This window comes from Teleopsis dalmanni, chromosome 2 (assembly GCF_002237135.1).
Source record: "Teleopsis dalmanni isolate 2A chromosome 2, ASM223713v2, whole genome shotgun sequence".
In the NCBI taxonomy this organism is placed as follows: domain Eukaryota; kingdom Metazoa; phylum Arthropoda; class Insecta; order Diptera; family Diopsidae; genus Teleopsis; species Teleopsis dalmanni.
In genome coordinates, this window is record NC_051847.1 from 7,592,974 (window position 1) to 7,610,217 (window position 17,244).

At 31.7% G+C, this 17,244-nt stretch overlaps 1 protein-coding gene across 1 annotated transcript; it reads left to right on the plus strand.

Moving 5' to 3' along the window:
• Window positions 1-1,864: 1,864 nt before the first annotated feature.
• On the plus strand, window positions 1,865-15,857 carry LOC119681137 (serine-enriched protein). The gene is made up of 9 exons (XM_038094235.1): window positions 1,865-2,063; window positions 6,562-6,741; window positions 7,173-7,331; window positions 9,457-9,495; window positions 11,246-11,363; window positions 11,501-11,832; window positions 11,895-12,035; window positions 12,221-12,271; window positions 12,410-15,857. Exons 2-9 carry the CDS (start codon window positions 6,571-6,573, stop codon window positions 15,323-15,325), a joined length of 3,927 nt encoding a protein of 1,308 aa, XP_037950163.1. The 5' UTR covers window positions 1,865-2,063; window positions 6,562-6,570; the 3' UTR covers window positions 15,326-15,857.
• Window positions 15,858-17,244: the final 1,387 nt, after the last annotated feature.

A 17,244-nucleotide genomic window follows, 5' to 3' on the forward strand; every position in this document is an offset into this window, starting at 1 on the left:
ACATTCTCGTAGGTTTAGTCTATTTCTGCTATTTTCATGAAATCTAACAAGTAAAAACAGTTTTCTGGAACAATTCTTCAAGAAGACGATATACATTAAGTTAACTTATTCTTGTAAAAACATATTTTAGATAAATAGGGTTACATACATAAACATTGACTGGACATGTACATAACACGTAATAGTTATATTATTCAAAAGCGCCGCATAAATTTACCTGTGCGTTCTCAACAACACAGAAAACAGTCCTCTCCTTATCGAAATGTTCATGTCATCTCTTTGCTTGTTCCCACAGTTTAAAGTCCTTCGAATTTTTTGCATGTTCCATATGTATATTCCAAATCTTTTAGCATAATAAGACAAATTGAATTAAGGTAGGTTTCAACTTTCATTAACTGCTTCAAATTGAATTCCAATAATTAAACACATTTTTATTTACTCTTATATCTCGTATTTATCAGATATTTATCAGATATTAGTTAACTCAAGAGCGTTTTATGATAATGCAGTAACATGGTAATTTTCTAGTACTGGACGAAACCTACGATTTCAAAAGAACTATTCAATATATGTTACTGTGAAAAGTTTATTTTGTAATGGAACATATTATAAGAGGAGAATTATTGAAGAGTCTAGTTCGAATGAAGTTGCAAGTGCATTACTAAGCCGATCAATATGCAACAGATACTATTATAAAAAAGTTAATGTATTTTGTTGCGAAAGGAACATGACAAAGATATGTCAAGGTCTTGGTATTTGTACCTGTAAGATTAGTAAAAGTGGAATCCATTTAAAATTTTAATAGTTAATATTACAGATTGTAACATTCCTAAGATGTTTTAATAGAAGTTTGTAGAATATATAGATAGCTTCTATTATAATCGCAATTATAATGAATATAACTTCAAATATTATGTTAAATTATAAAAATATGGAGTTCCCTGAGAAGTAAGTACGATTTTTTCGAGTTTAATTTTAGGTATTATAGAAAAGATAAGTGTAGACAGGTTTGTTTCATAATTCCTTACAAGTTTGAAAAATGACTGTAAATTTTTTTCAGGATGTAATTCTGAACGTCACCACATAATTTACCACACATTTCAGAACTTAGTGAGATAAGAATAGAGTGTATGGTATGGTTTTACTTTTTATTGGAATTTTTATATAACGATATTTCGCTTCAAGACTGCATTTAGTACTGAAGAGGATAACGTATTACGAAATAAAATAGCGTATTCTAATCCGCTTGGAATTATGTGTCGATTGAATTGTTCCTTTTCTATATTGAAGTACTGAACTACTTTTACAACTAAAGTTTACATCTTATATTACTTGAAATGCTTACAGTTTTTACCAAATGAGACTGTGGCCATCGCTTACAGTTGTTACAGTTGCTGACAGTTGTCAGCACTTCCACTCGGTGGCATATATTGCCTATTGTGATGCCCTCAAAAATTATTTCGGAAGAGGCGAGTTGCTAGCCTTTGTTGTCCTTGTTAAACCATTTGGGTTTTTCAGATGAAGTTGAGGAGATCCAGTGAGCTTGCTTTCGTTATCTCTTCCAAGCCAGTAAAAAAGCAATCCGCAAGACATTGCAGTCGCTTTGTCTACAATCCTGGACAGAGACATAGGAAGTGATTGATAGCTTCACTATAGGTTAAATTAATATAAAACTCTTTCTTTACTTACAGCTTCACAATTGGCCATTAATATTTATTTTTAAAAAAAGTTATTAAAACAGAACATTATTTGTTATCGTTGTTTTTATTATTTTATTTGACAAACTTTTCTATATTTTGCTTAAGCACTAATCATTTGAATAGATAACATCACAACCATCCTTTTTACGTCGTATCTACTAACTAACAATTAACGGAATGTGATTATTTTTATGTGTCGAAAATAAATTTTTTAATTTAATTGTTTTAAAACTAAATCCGTAAACTTCTCCCTATACGATTTGTTTGTCAAACTCAAGTCAAAATGAAATAATACATAAGTTCAACGGATTTTCTCAACGAGTATAAATCCGTTAAAACGCAACAATTTTTCAACCAGACCAGGTAAGTATATTCTAAGAGAAATTAAATTCTCACTTTAACTTAATATATATTATTATTTTATTTTTATTCACAAATTGAATTTTAAAGGATTTAAAAATTCGATTAACTTTAAAAAATTAAAAAAATAAAATAAAATAAAAGGCAGGTAACGTTCAATTATTTTCTTAGATTTGTATTTATTTCGCATGCCTTTATGAAATATTTTGTCTTCTTAGTATCTTGAGTATCTTGAGTAATGTACAGATTTTGGCATAAGTTTCAATTAATTTTTATTAAGATTTTTACCACAATTTTCTACCCGTCCAACCACAGTTTTTATGGCATTTATAAATGATTTCGTTCATATACTTTATTTGTAAGAAGGTCTTAAATGCACATAGCAACCTGGTAGAAAGCACTATCAGTACTGCTGACTCCTTGTTTACAACAATCACAAAAACTTTTGCAAGCATATATTAGAATCTACTGGGTCTCAGTAATATCTTGTTATAAATCATATTGAATAATGTTAATAAATTATTCTAATTTGACTTAAGAACTTCAATTCTTTATATTTTATTTATTAACTAACAATCTGGTGTGTACCAGTGTTTTCTTCACCAATTTTCTTTATGGATCGGTATCTGTCGTCTCTTTTTATCAAACTTGTACTCGCATTGCTTTTTATATACATCAGATCTCATATATGCCTTCTTCTTCATTGATCTATAGGCACTTTCTTAAAAGCTAGTTTTGCTGTTCTATCAACACACTTTCTTCCTAAAAACGCCAGCCTAATCGTTATAAAATACGTTAGAATTTGATGTATGGGACGACATTTCGGGGTTTGCATCTTATTTTGTAGTGTACGTTATCGTTGTAGCATATTTTATATGGAGTCAAAGATTTTTTAAAAGATTTTTCGTTCATATATGTTTTGTTACCTGATAGGATTTTTACCTATTTGTCTTCTTCAGCACTAAATACCATTCCGAGATATTTAAATTTATTCGCAGTTTCCCAGCCAACATTATCTATGTTGAATGCATCATAATTTGAATCCCAACCCATTTTTATAGGCTGTTTCTACACGGTATTAGTGTGATACAGTCTGCAAAGTTGGAGATTTGGTTGTTATTATTGAAATTTCTTTCTTCGGTATCAGACCTGCTTAAAACATCGTTTAACCCTACTGAAAACAAGTGAAGGCAAGAGAGAACAGTTTCTTCTTTGATCTTGAAAATTTCAAAAAAGTTGATCAGTTTTCCTTTCTAGAAGCCTTTATCTTTATGCAATTTAAGATATTTACTACTTATCGCAATTGCTTCTTTGAAATGTTATTTTTTAGAAAACTTAAGCCATTTTTAATTCGTTCAATGGAATCAGCGACTTGTAGCAAGTTGATGTACAAAAAGTTGATTTTTTTTTAAATTGATTGAACTTTTCCAAAAAGTTTTGGTGAATGATTATGGAGACCACATTGGTCATCGTCAAGTACTCGTAGTTATTTTGTGAATGTATTTACACGTTAGTGAAGTATATTTGTGAAGTTTCTATACCTGAGATTGAGCAGTGATATGTCTGAGGGCTTTGTGCCATTGCTTGTACACATATATTACAAAACTACCTTTTCAGTCTCTGGTAAGATTTCAATTCTAAGCATATATAAACTCTATGGGAATATATTCTCTATTATAAACTCTATTATTAAATACTGTTAAAAAAAGGCCTAAAAGACCTGTAAGTGTATATACGATTATAATGGTTAATAGATATTTTGTTACACGTCATATGTCTAGTTTTATAATGTTTTGGTTATAAGTTAAGTATACATGCTTTCAAATTAGCTGAATTATTATCTATAGATGGTTTAAAATGCATTGCTCAAAGCTGTTTAATTGCTGAATACAGCAAGGACTTAACATTGGCATAACTACTATACTTTTAGCGTCATAGCAAGAATTACAAAAAACTTTGTTAAATTGTAATTATCTTTGTTGTACACAATTTAAAAAAGAATTTAATTACGTCAAAGTTATTTTTAATATGTTTTGTGTTCAGCGGATCCTGTATATCATTCATCACTCCCATCATTTGCATTCTATGCCACAAAACCGCAGCTTCATCAAGTGAAAGCTTTGACATTGCTTGCTGAACTCAATTGATTTACATTTCAGGTTGTTAGTTTGTTGTATATCAACTCGGTTTAGCCATCATCCCAGAGTCTCCTACACACCCTTGTATCTGCGTTTCTTTGACTTTACTGTGTTGTTGCTACGAGTATTTTCCTGGTTGCAAGTAACACGCAAAAAGGTACATCAAGGTTACATCTGCACACTGTTCTAGCCTAGCTGTGTGACGACGTGCTGTGTTCTGATAAATGTTCATACCCGTACATATGTATGTTCTCGTAATATTGAAATGTTAAACTTGTAGATACTCCCCTGTAAAGTTAAAGGGGGGTGCATTTAAGGTGAATGAAATATATGTAAGTGTCATTTGACCTTCTTAGTTTAATAGATTTTATAACAATGAGTGAATTAATACTCAATAATATACAATAATGTATGTGATGAATAAATATATGTACGAGTATTATCATAATTTTAATTTAATTTAATTTTTTTAATATCTAAGAAGTTAGTACCTATAAGTATATTAATATTACCAATTTAGCAAATTCAATAGATGTATTTAAATGTTGGCATATTGTGGATTAACGTTAACAGAAAACCAAACGAATAAAAATCAGAACAACAAGATGGAGTGTATGTGAAAGTAGAAGTAGAAAGGGAATCTGAAAAAATTATTACTCTCTTACTTACTTCTTCCATATATTTCCATCCCCATTTATAAAGTATAAATTACATACTTTAATATTTCATTCTAACATATAAACATTGATTGAAGCTTTAGAGACTATATAATTTGATCCTCATAATTCGAAGCATTCCTGTTGTTTCATTTGCATATTAATATAGAATCTACTCGGATCCACAGTAATCACAATGTATATTTGCTTGTGGAGGTGGCTTATTATGGGTACTTATTTCATGATTACGGAATAACACTTGCCCGTAGTAAACTACACTGTAAAAAAATTGCCAGAAATATGAGTAATTCCTGTATGACCCGACATTTCAATAATGTATTACGTATATATCCAGAGTGCTTTCCTTTTTTAAAAGTGATGGTGGTTGTATAGGAAACCATAATGATATGTAAGGCTTAAATATCTGCCGTAAGAAATATTATAATTTAAAATGATTATATATTATTGATTATTAATAATGGATTTGAAATATAATTTCTAAGAAGTTTTAAATTACTATATATTTCAACCTAATATATCAGTAATGATATAAGTAGGTCAAAGAATTTTCATTAATTTGGTTTTGAAACTTATAGTACTCCAAAACAATAATGTGTCTTCTATTTTTGAAGGACTAATTTTAAAATTTTAAATGTGATAAATATATTTTATGAATATAACACTTATTATCCTTTGGAGCATTTGCCAAGTACACAGAAAGTTGCTGGACTTCTGTAGACATATAACTATAATATAAAATCCGTACGTCAGTGAATACTATTCTGTTCTGTCGGGATATTGTTATATACTATATTGTAGGTAATCATCTATATAAAGTGTGGTATATATATACTGACTTTTTTTAAAGTCAGCGAAGTCATATTGTGTACTAATAAAATTTAATTGCAAGATAGTCATCTTGATTTTATGTAAACCATTTATACTTCTTGTGTTATGTTATACTAGATATTTATTCCAAACTCGGTAAATTGATTATTAAGTATCTAGTAAAAGTTTACTGTATATCGAGTCATCAAATTTAATAGGAATTACTGTTATATTCCATTTCTGCGGGAAATATTTGAGCATATGCAGACATAACATTATTTTGGTATATGAAGTTTATGTGTATTTATATGTATTCGTATGTTAGGTAATATAGTCCAGTTTTAAGATTTCTACCACTAGATGGCATTACAATCAATTGAGCATATGGAGACATAACATTATTTTGGTATATGAAGTTTACGTGTATTTATATGTATTCGTATGTTAGGTAATATAGTCCAGTTTTAAGATTTCTACCACTAGATGGCATTACAATCAATTTCGCCGACGCTACATACTATTCATTTCTCTTGTCTATTTTCAGCTGACTTGAGTTTATACCCGAATTGTGATATTCATTTCAATTTAATTTCTTATTAATACTTTCTCTTTATTCCTGAATTCTTTAAAAGAAAGTGCAGTTGGACAATTTTAAACATTTTGTAAATAAAACCCTTGTTATTGTACGTATAATATTTTGAATTCCTAAAAGTTTTTTTAAGTGGAAAATACTATGTAATGCATCCCTGAGCTATACTTTTTACTAACCTAAAAGGTTTTCATACATTTTTTTTTCTATATTTATTCATTTTTATTAATATTTAATGATGGAAGGAACAAATTAAAAATGCCTACTATGAATTTTGTAAAAAATTTCAGAAAACCCAAATGCCCGAAGCTCTGACACTGCCCGGCATGGCTGACGCGGAGCCAGACTTATCGACGTTCGAAAACAAAACCGGCCTAGCCGATGACATGAAGTTTTTAGCCTCGATGCCAGAACTGTGTGATGTAACGTTTCTGGTGGGCGACACACGTGAGCCAGTTTGTGCCGTAAAGGTAAGTGGGAGTAAGCCTTCAAAAGCACAGAAGCACAGAAATACAGAACTGCGTGTAACAGCTACACGTGAATGCAAATAGGGGCACTGTGTGGGTACACTGTACATATGTGTATCGGTTTTTGTAGTACGTGTTGTACTGTACGTGTTAGATACTTTATAGCACAAAATTTGGTTTGATTTCACTTCGTTAAGTTATCACGTTACCGACATTTTCAAAGTGTTCAGGTATCGCCGTTGGCTGCAGCATCGGATGGCTAAATGGGTCAATGAGGTCGCTTGTACGTACAGCTCGTATACCAGTACATAAGTGCAGCATTAGAACTTCTATTTTTCATTAGAAAGCCATTCACTTTCTATTATGATTATTTATTTATTAAATATTATTTCTAATGTGCTTTGTTTTTAATGCTTTCCATACTTGACTTGCAGGCTGTACTCGCGTCACGTTCGCGTGTATTTGCGAAAATGCTGTACTCTGCGCCATCACCCCAGCGCAAGAGGGAGACGTCCACCAAGGAGAACAAGTTGCGCTTATTTCTGAAGCGCTCCTCGGAGCCCCTGTTGAATCTGCAGAATGCGGCACAACAGGTTGGTAATCGATTTTCATTTTCATTTTCATTAAAGCCTCAAATTATTTTTGTGGGATTTGTGTACTAAATTCGTGTTAAATGTGTGCGTAACTTAAGGGTTGAACCTAATTTGGTCGTAGTGGTTTGGGTGGTAGCGCGTGCAAGCTTAATGTGCGTGTGAGTGTGTAAGTGTAAGCTTTTTATTTAATATAAAATATGAATTATAATATTTAATAAAATACTTAATGCAATGCATTAATTAATAAATTTTCTTTTTCTTTGATTTAGCAATACAGTAATCTCCCCTATAACACGGTATACCCCTATACCGCGTTATAGGGGTATTCCGTATACCCCGTATACACACGTATACATACCCCGTACGCGAAGCTAATTATGAATTGTACAAATCCCCACGTTATATGGGGGATTGAAATCGCTTAATATGTAAACGCGTTATTAGAGTACCGCGTTATAGGGGGGATTACTGTATATATAAAAGCGTATTAAATAATTCTTATTAAATAATTGTATTAAAAACGAAATAATTATTGGACGAAATATTGATAATAATTATTAATTGAGATTTAAAATATTTAAATTAAAATATAGATGTATTTAATAATTTATAAATTAACAACAAATACTGCCTGACATAAGTATTGTTTTAAACTATAATATTTTTTATTAAAAATAATTTAATAATAATAATTAAAAGTTTTGTTGACAATATGAATAAAAACAAAAAAAATTATATTATTTACTAATGAAATTGAACTAAATAATTTGAATACATAAAAGAAATATAAACCTTTTTAAAATGTTAATTTAAAGATTTGAATATTAATTAATTTATATTTTGTTGAACGATGTTATATAGTTGTTTGTAGCGTATCATAAATTTTATTTCAGTATATAAATCATTTATATAACATAAAGAATGAAGAACCAAAGAAAAATATTAGAACGAATTTGATATGCTCTCATACAAATAGTATAATATTACAAATACAAATAGCCCTATTACTGAAACATTAGTATTATTATTATCATTTCCACACTCTATTAGGAGCTTAAGGAGTCTACAAAATTTTTCCACTGGTTTCTATTTTGTGCTATTTCTTTCAACTCGTTAAGCGATTTGCCCATCTCCTGTTGAACTGACCTTCCCCAGGTCATTGCTAGTCTACCTCTGCGCCTAGTCCCTTGGAGGTTCCAAGTAAGTGCAGCATGCGCGCTATCTTCATCTTCCAACCATACTTCTTTCTTCTTATCTCGCTGTTTACGTTTCTTTGGTGTCTCTTGTTGACATATTGATATGATGTTGATCTGGAAAATTATAGAAATCCACCTTTAATTCTTATAGTTTAGTGACATTAGAAATGTTCGTTCGTTTTCTTCATAATTAAAATATACTATATACCAAACGGTGATTTTGAGCTTAAAAAATATTTATTTGTTAGATGTTAGCATATTGATGTTAGCAAAAATCTTGACAGTATTTATTACTAAAATTAATAAGTATATTAAAAATTTGTTTTAAATTTAAATATTGTAAAGTATTTCAAATTTTTAACAAGCTGAACTTTGTTGACTTCAACTGATATATTCAGGATAATATCTCGCACTAATAAATGCATTGATTTCTCTATTAATATAATTTAAAATTCTTAATAAATAGGTTAAAATAGAATGGAAAGAAATTAATATCTAATATTTTATAAGCTTCTTATTAAATATTTTTAATATTTATATTTGAAGATATTTGACTAGATACTATTTATTATATGCCAAATATAGGAGGATGATAGTTATTTTAAGTTCATATCATAATTACATATCATAAATGTGACGTAATTTTATTAATATTTTATTGAAATTCAATTTATTTCTTTAAAAAAAAAACATTAAAAATGTTAATGTTATTTCCAATATATCGTCTACGAAAGTTTTTAACAAGAATCATGAGATTTTTTATAACATATTATAATAGTTATGACAGGCAGTGTTATTGTATAATAAGACTTAACTATGATATTGTAAATATATATTATTATATAAAGAATATATAATATCAATATTAAATGTTCATTATATATTAACTGTTGTATATGCTGAAAAAATTTTTATTGTCATTTTTATAGAGAAGTGGTTTCACCCAACAATTAGCTCCAATACCCGAGGTAAATATTTTTCAAATGCGACATCTCCAGTGTTTCATTTGAGAAATGATTTTGTTGTAATTTTGTTTCAAGTTTCATTTATAATTTTGCCAAAATTCTATATTTTTTAATGTATTCTATTCTTCTTATTTTTTTATTGCTCTCCTCTATAATGTTATGTGGTTTGAGTTTTATTAAATAAATTGGCTTAAATTCTATTTTCTCATCACTACTTTAAATTAGGCTGTATAAGTATTTAGGCGAATTGATATCTTAACTGTATAGATGGATTCTTGAACTTTCTATCAGTTGAAGAGCATATCTATTTTCAAGTAAAAATTCATGTTAACCTGAACTTTGCTGTGGGAACTATCACATGAGCACGACTTCATTTGAAATGTAAAGTGTGAAACTATCTATCATGCATGCTTGATCAAAAGTATCTCCAGGCTTTCTTTATGTGTTTATGTAATTACATATATATATGCCATAAGTACTATATAGTATAAATTAATAAATTAACTTATTATTGGTGTGTGTATCCTATTGATGCGTTTATTTAAAGAATTATGTGTTTTGAAATGGTTACTTTAGATAGCAATCATATATATTATAGAGTATTATGGACTTCATGCAATTATTAAAATGCTTCAAATAAACTGAACTAAACTAGAAGTTTTAGCAAGAAGCAAGAATTAGCCTGTAAATACTTAAGTTGTGTATCTTTAATATTTAAAAAGTTGATAGTTAATTAATATTGCATGTCTTTTATAAAAACGACTTATAAATAAAAAAAAAAAATTGAATTAAAAAATAGTTTTTCAATGATAATATATTTTAAATAATTTGTTTAAAAATTAAAGAAAGAATTGTGTTTAGTAAGTCAAGAGCCTATTTTATCTACAGATTACAAGAAACTTTTACGCAGGTAGAGTGGATCATTAACTCCACAAGCAGACTTTAAATAAATCTTTTGTCCTAATGTAAAATTTTATAATCTAAATGTATAATCTTTTCGAAAATTAAACTTCTACTCTTATTGATGTGACCCGTATTAGTTATTCTTACAAACAGAAATGATGTGAACTGAATATTCTTCGTTCTGAATAAGGATATATTCGTTGAGTGTATAACGCATACAAATAAAATCGAAAACCAAAGAAAATATTTTTTACGATCAGTTCAGATACATATTGTATGTACTTATAATCTAGCAAGAGTTTTTTATTAATAGTTATCAGTGCAAAGTCCATTTTACTAAATTATTAATTTCTATAACTGAAGTTACAGATTATCTCAGATCAAAACTAAACAGATCAGTCTTCAAAACTCCTTAAAGAGAGTATTTAAGTTTCGATAAAACTAATTTTAAATGCATTAACTTCTTTTAAATTTTAAACAGAGAATCGGTCTGTGTTTTTGAAAACCTCTTTGCTGCAGGTGGTCCGATTCTGATTCTGCTCTGCAGACGCTTTTAAAGCATATTACCTAGATCACTTCTTAGTACGAGTATCTTTCCTTGACATTGTGTGCAATTTCTATAATTCTTTTTACGTATTATTTTCTAAACCACACTATAAGCTTTAATGTGTAAATTTTATAAATACAATCAATGTATCTATGTCTATCAAATACAGAGTATGCTATGTATTCAACAATTGGTGTCTAAGTGTTTAACTATAACAAGGAATGATGCTTTGCTGTATATAAGATCTAGGAATTTTTTTTAGAAATAAAATTTAATTAAAAGGGAATACTTAAATTATTTTAGCCATCCGGACAACAACATCAAACTTTAATTATTGAAGAATTTGAACCGGATGTTTTTCGTCAACTGATTGAGTATATCCACACCGGTTGTGTGACACTGCAACCCAGAACATTGCTAGGTAAGACTACTGATAAAAATACTCCGATTCTAATACAAGTGAGATCTATAATATATATATGAGATTTATCTAATTAATATTAAGTTAAATTCAATATCTTTTCAAATACTAATTGAAGTCAAAATGATCTATTTAAGGTGTTATGAATGCAGCAGATTATTATGGTTTAGAAGAACTACGTCGTGCTTGTGCAGGATTTGTGCAGTGCTGCATCAATGTGGATACAGTATGTGCCCTATTGGCATCAGCTGAACGGTACATCCAATATAAGTGCACAAAAAGTTTGGTACAAAAGGTTTTAGAGTTTGTTGATGAGCACGGCAATGAGGTACTCAATTTGGGCAGTTTCACATTATTGCCTCAGCATGTGGTGCGTCTGATCTTGGCTAGAGAAGAATTGCGTGCAGATGAGTTTACTAAATTTCAAGCGGCTTTAATGTGGAGCAAAAAATATTACGATAACAATCCAGTAAATATATTCTACAAATTAACATTTGCAATTATAAAATAAAATAAAAACATTTTTACCAGAACATTGATATGAAGGAAATACTTGGAAATTTCCTCGAATACATACAATTTCATAAGATTCCTGCCAACGTTCTGATGCGTGAAATACATCCGCTCGGTCTGGTACCGTATTCAATTATAATGAATGCATTAGCTTACCAGGTGAGAAAATTGTACTATGTTAATTAAAAATATACAAACATATTTCAAAATTCTAATATTTGATCAATTAAATCGATTAACACTAAAAATATATTTAACGGCATCGGCGTATTTGTTTATACAATATGCCATTGTCGTTCCACTCCCTTTTGTCCCCCCTTTATGTCTGATTCTAACCATTGCAGGCAGACCCAGAAAGCATCGACCCCGGAAAACTGTCTCCCAACTCTAGTCGAGTGAGGCGTGCGCGCCAAAATCAAGGCAGATCGATGTCAGTACAAAGTTCACTTGACCCCTACGGTTCGAATACAACTTTAAGCTCAAGTGGCAGCAGCGACCCCACCAGTGGCCCGCATAATAGCAACTAACATAAGTTGAACGGCCCTTCCTCCTCCTCCCATCATACCTCCGGTCGTCATAAACACAATCAATCGTTACCAAAAATACGTAAAGCGAAATCACAAAGTTTCCGCACCCGAAGAAGTCCATCTGAGAGACGCAGTCCGAATACTGCACAAGGTCCACTTACCTTAAATACTATGCTAACAGCTAATGATAAAAAGCGTAGTCCATTGACGCCCAAAAGTCCAATTTTACCACAGCCAGAATCCAAGAGTCCTGGAAGCGGTTCACAAAAGACACCAACAACTCTCTCCCGACAAGGTACATTGCGCGCTTCTCATCGCCGCAAAAACAGTATTACAGGCTCCTTGGTACTTGTGCAGGGTAGACGTAGTCCGGTTGGTCTTAACGATCGTAGTCCTCAGGGTCGACGTAGTCCATTGCTCCTATCTAATGATCGGCTCAAGTCTCCAAATGAATTACCTGTACATTCGGCATTTGGTACACATAGTCCAACAGCTCGTAGTCCAACAGGTGATCGACGTAGTCCCACATTTAGCGTGCATACACAAGAACGACGTTCACCAATAGGCGCCGCTGCTCCCACAGAATTTTGTCATACACGTCGTAGTCCAACATCAACGGTACATGTGCAAGACGTACGCAGTGACTTTGAAAACATTACCCACGAAGGCGAGGAAGGTAATGCACGCACACCAACCGGCATACCAGGCATAAAACGCCCTTCAATCAATCTATTTACTCCTATTTACTTCACTGGAGACAAACGAAGTCCAATGACATCAATGCCCATTCCACCAATAACAGTATCCAATCCAACTGAAACGTACGCCGCACGTGAATTAGAACGTCAAAGGGAGGAGAAGGAAAAAATGGAAGCTGCAGCAGTCGCAGCAGCTGCTGCATCTGCGGAAAAAACGGAAAAAGAACAACCAGAAAAAAAGGAACGTACAAGTGTAATGAAGGAAATTTTGGCCTTTGTACGTAAGCCGTCGAAACATATATCAACACGCACAAATCGTTTTGCAAATGCTTTCACACGTGCCGAATCGGGTTCATCTAGTGGGCCGCTTATACGTCAGAGCACATTTTCGGCCAGCCCAGCAGCGTCCTCAACTGCTGCGAAAAGTGCCATAGTAAAACAAATGTCTGAAGTTGGATTCGAACCGAAGATGTCATTGAAATTCGCACACTACACAAAAATGTCGCTTAAATTGCGTCGATTTGCCAATGATGATAAAACAAAGCAAGCCGCTGCCGCAGCCGCAGCCGCAGCTGCAAGTTCAACAAAACGTTCCAGTGGCGATTCTAATGCCGGGGGACTGGAAACAGGTGATGCACAGCAGGTAGGTGGAGGTGTTGCCTCAGGTCGAGCGTCACCACTAAACGACATACCATTCGAATTCGCAAATGTGCACTTTGAAAAGGTAGGTGAGTCTTATATTAAGCATGAGAAAATACGCGAAGAAGATCAGAATGAGGAATCTGCCATTAGTATTGATATGGCGAATTTTGTAGAAGAAGTAACAAACTCATTAAAAATAGCCACGTTGTCAACGGATAACGCACAACCCACTCATCATTTTCAGCGTCGTTCAGAGAGTAGAGAACCTATAGAACCACGCATTAGTGAAGAACGTGAATCAGATTCCAATGATTTGGTGATACCGGAAGAATTTAGAACTGAACTTGTAGAGATTTTAAAAGCCTATGCATCAGAACCTATTTACATAAATTTGCAGGAGTTACGACGCGAAACCGAAGAAGCTGAAACAGTGGCTGAAGCCGCTAAAGCAGCATCTGAGGGTACTATAATTGAAAAATCCCCATTACAGTGCCCTATTATAGAATTTGAACCGCCATCGCGTAGGTCTTCCTTTGATCCGCCAAGATCACCTTTTCTTGAAAACTTACGCAGTCCTGGTGTTGATACCGAAACTGACTTTATAAATTTACAACGTCTTGATTCGGGTGGTGATAGCTTTGAAATGGTCGAGGGCGATCGTAAATCCAGTCGTGCTGAATCTAGTTTCGACTACCCGTACTCCTCACGTGATACAAGCTTTGATATATCGCGTTATCAATCAACAAGTTATGAAGATCAAACTTCAAGTTTCGAAATTGTCGACATGGACGATAAAAAAAAATCGAACATTGACTTACGAAAATCTTCCATTGAACTAGTAGATGTTGAAACTTTTCAACGTTCAGGCTCTTCCTGTGGTCGTAAGTCTTCATTAGAAACACATTTCGATTACACGCCTTCTGATAGTGGTGTGACGCCAGTACGTTCGCCAAATTTTCCAATGACTAAAAAGCAGAAAACTGAAACATTTCGCTCGTTGCACATATCTCCATTTAGTGCCTTTTCGCGTGCACGTAGCCCCTTGTCGAATCAAACTTCATCGAATTATAGTTCACGTGATAGTTATGATTCAAGTTCTTCATATCCACATTCAGCACCCGGTCACCACGAACAACAACAGCCACGCAGTCCATTTGCTGATCCCACCAAAAAACACTTTCCACTTACAATCAAACAGCGTGAAGAAGAGGTTAAAACGTTTCTTTGCACTGATCAGCGTTGTGCTTCCATATTTGAACCACGTCCAAGTTCAGTGCTCACGCAACAACTTTCCACCGGTTCAATGTCAACACCATCTGGCTATTATGGCAATGGCACGCCACGTTTAAACAGTGGTGCTGGTGGTGGGTTCTCAAGTGGTAGTGAGTTCGAACCGCCATCACCAAGACGTGCTGCCAGTGCATCCCCAAAACATACATTCACATTTAGAATAGTACTGAAAAAAGTAGATAGTTCACCGGAAGCGTTATGCCCCGAAAAGCACCGTAGTCGTATAATAGATCGTTATAGGCGTCGAGACAGCCGACGTAAACGCTTACATGATGCAGGTAAAAGTTTTTAAATCGGGAATAGAATTCACACTAAGAAAGTACAGGGATTTTAAGGACTTGGTATTTGTTTTCGGGAGTTGGAAGTAGTTGATTTAAAGCTTGTGTTAGTAGAGTCAATAATGACATAATTATAGATATACATACTCGTAAATTAAGTCAAATCTTTTTTATTCATTTTATTAGATATGATAAAATATATTTGCGGAAAAAGGACATTTGACTGTTTTTAAATAAGTTAATTGCGTTAGGAATATTAACTGAAATAAGTACAAAGCTTCTAGAAAATTTTTCTTAAGATTGATATTTTGAATTACACTTTGAAGAAGTCTACGAGATCAAAATGGTTTGTGGCCTTTTAGAGAAGAGTTTACGTAATGAAGGTGATGATGTTGGTAGTTAAGGAAGATTCAGAGAATACAGAAAAATAATTATGAAGTTCTGTATAATTTTGTAGAAGTTCGATCCTAGAATTATAGTATTTTATAAGAAAAGTGGCTAATGCAAATAACGAACATTACTACTTCATCTGAAAAAAAAAGTATATCGATTATGGTTAATATTAAACTTAACTGAAGAAGTGAATTTCAGTTTAATATAGAACAAGTTCGCTTGAATTAAAAAAGACTTATTAGGTGTTTCATAAAATAAAACTTATAAATCATAAAAAGCATTTAAAAGGTCAAAATATACAGGCGTTTTTAAACTAAAATATTATAAACTTTTGACAATCTAAGTGTTAAGAATACATACATTTATGTATCTTTTTTCAATAAATATATGTATATATAAATTTAATACATAAAAATCTCCTTGCATTCATACATGAACTAATGTCGACGTTTTAAATATATTTTTAATAATAAATCAATAAGAAATGGTTCTGGTTTTAGGCCGTTTAAAAGCTCTACAAGTTTTAAAGAATATTAACTAAGAAATTAATATTTACACAAATAATAATAAAAAAAAATGTAATGAAAAAGAAAACTTTATTATTGTAATAATAATTTATAAGATTTAAAACTATAATGTAAAAAGTGTTCATAACATTCATTCAGAGTAAATCCAGAATACCGTTCATAAGATAAATTCTTAGAGATGAGTGTTGTAATTATATATAATAGTAAATATGTTTTTATTAATTTTAAGAGCATATATTAAAGTTCCCATAATTTTTATTTTGCACTTTATATATATTAAAAACTATTTGTAATTATAATTCTCATATTGTATAATTTATGTGATTTATATATCATATTGCATTATAAGAAAAAACACATCAAAATCATTATTCGTATTAATGCCACAACTTTAATGAGATATTGTTATTACTAAGTAGAGTGATCACTTAATTAAAAAGTGATCCCACCCACCCTAGATCGCAATATTGTAATGTTGTTTTAAATAAATATTAAATGTTGCTTGTAAGAAATGTGTAAAATTCTCCTTTATAATCTTTCACTAATTTACATACATATGTTTCTTACATAATAGTTTTTCCACTTTATGCCCTATTTTCAGCTCTGGGTACGCCCATAGTTATGGCTCTCACTCAGTTCCCATTGATTACATAGACTGTCATATACAAAAGTTTACTAACCTCATTTTTTGTGCTTAAAGGTTCAATACGTCGACAATAAGTCAAAGTGAAATACCCAGGTAAGGCTATTGTGCATTTCGGTTTGGCTTGAGTTCGCTTAAGTGCTTACGGTACGTACCGACTAACTAAGCCTTAACACTCAATAAGCATTTGTTTTAGGCACTTGCATATGCAAATTTTAAGAGTACCCTATCTATGGTTGTTATATTACTTACTGTTATAAGTTTTTTGATTTTTATTTATTAATTGTCATTTACTTTGATATTAACCATTACATTGCGTATAACATTCATCAGTAACGTTTAACATTTACGAGTATAATCAATAAAATTC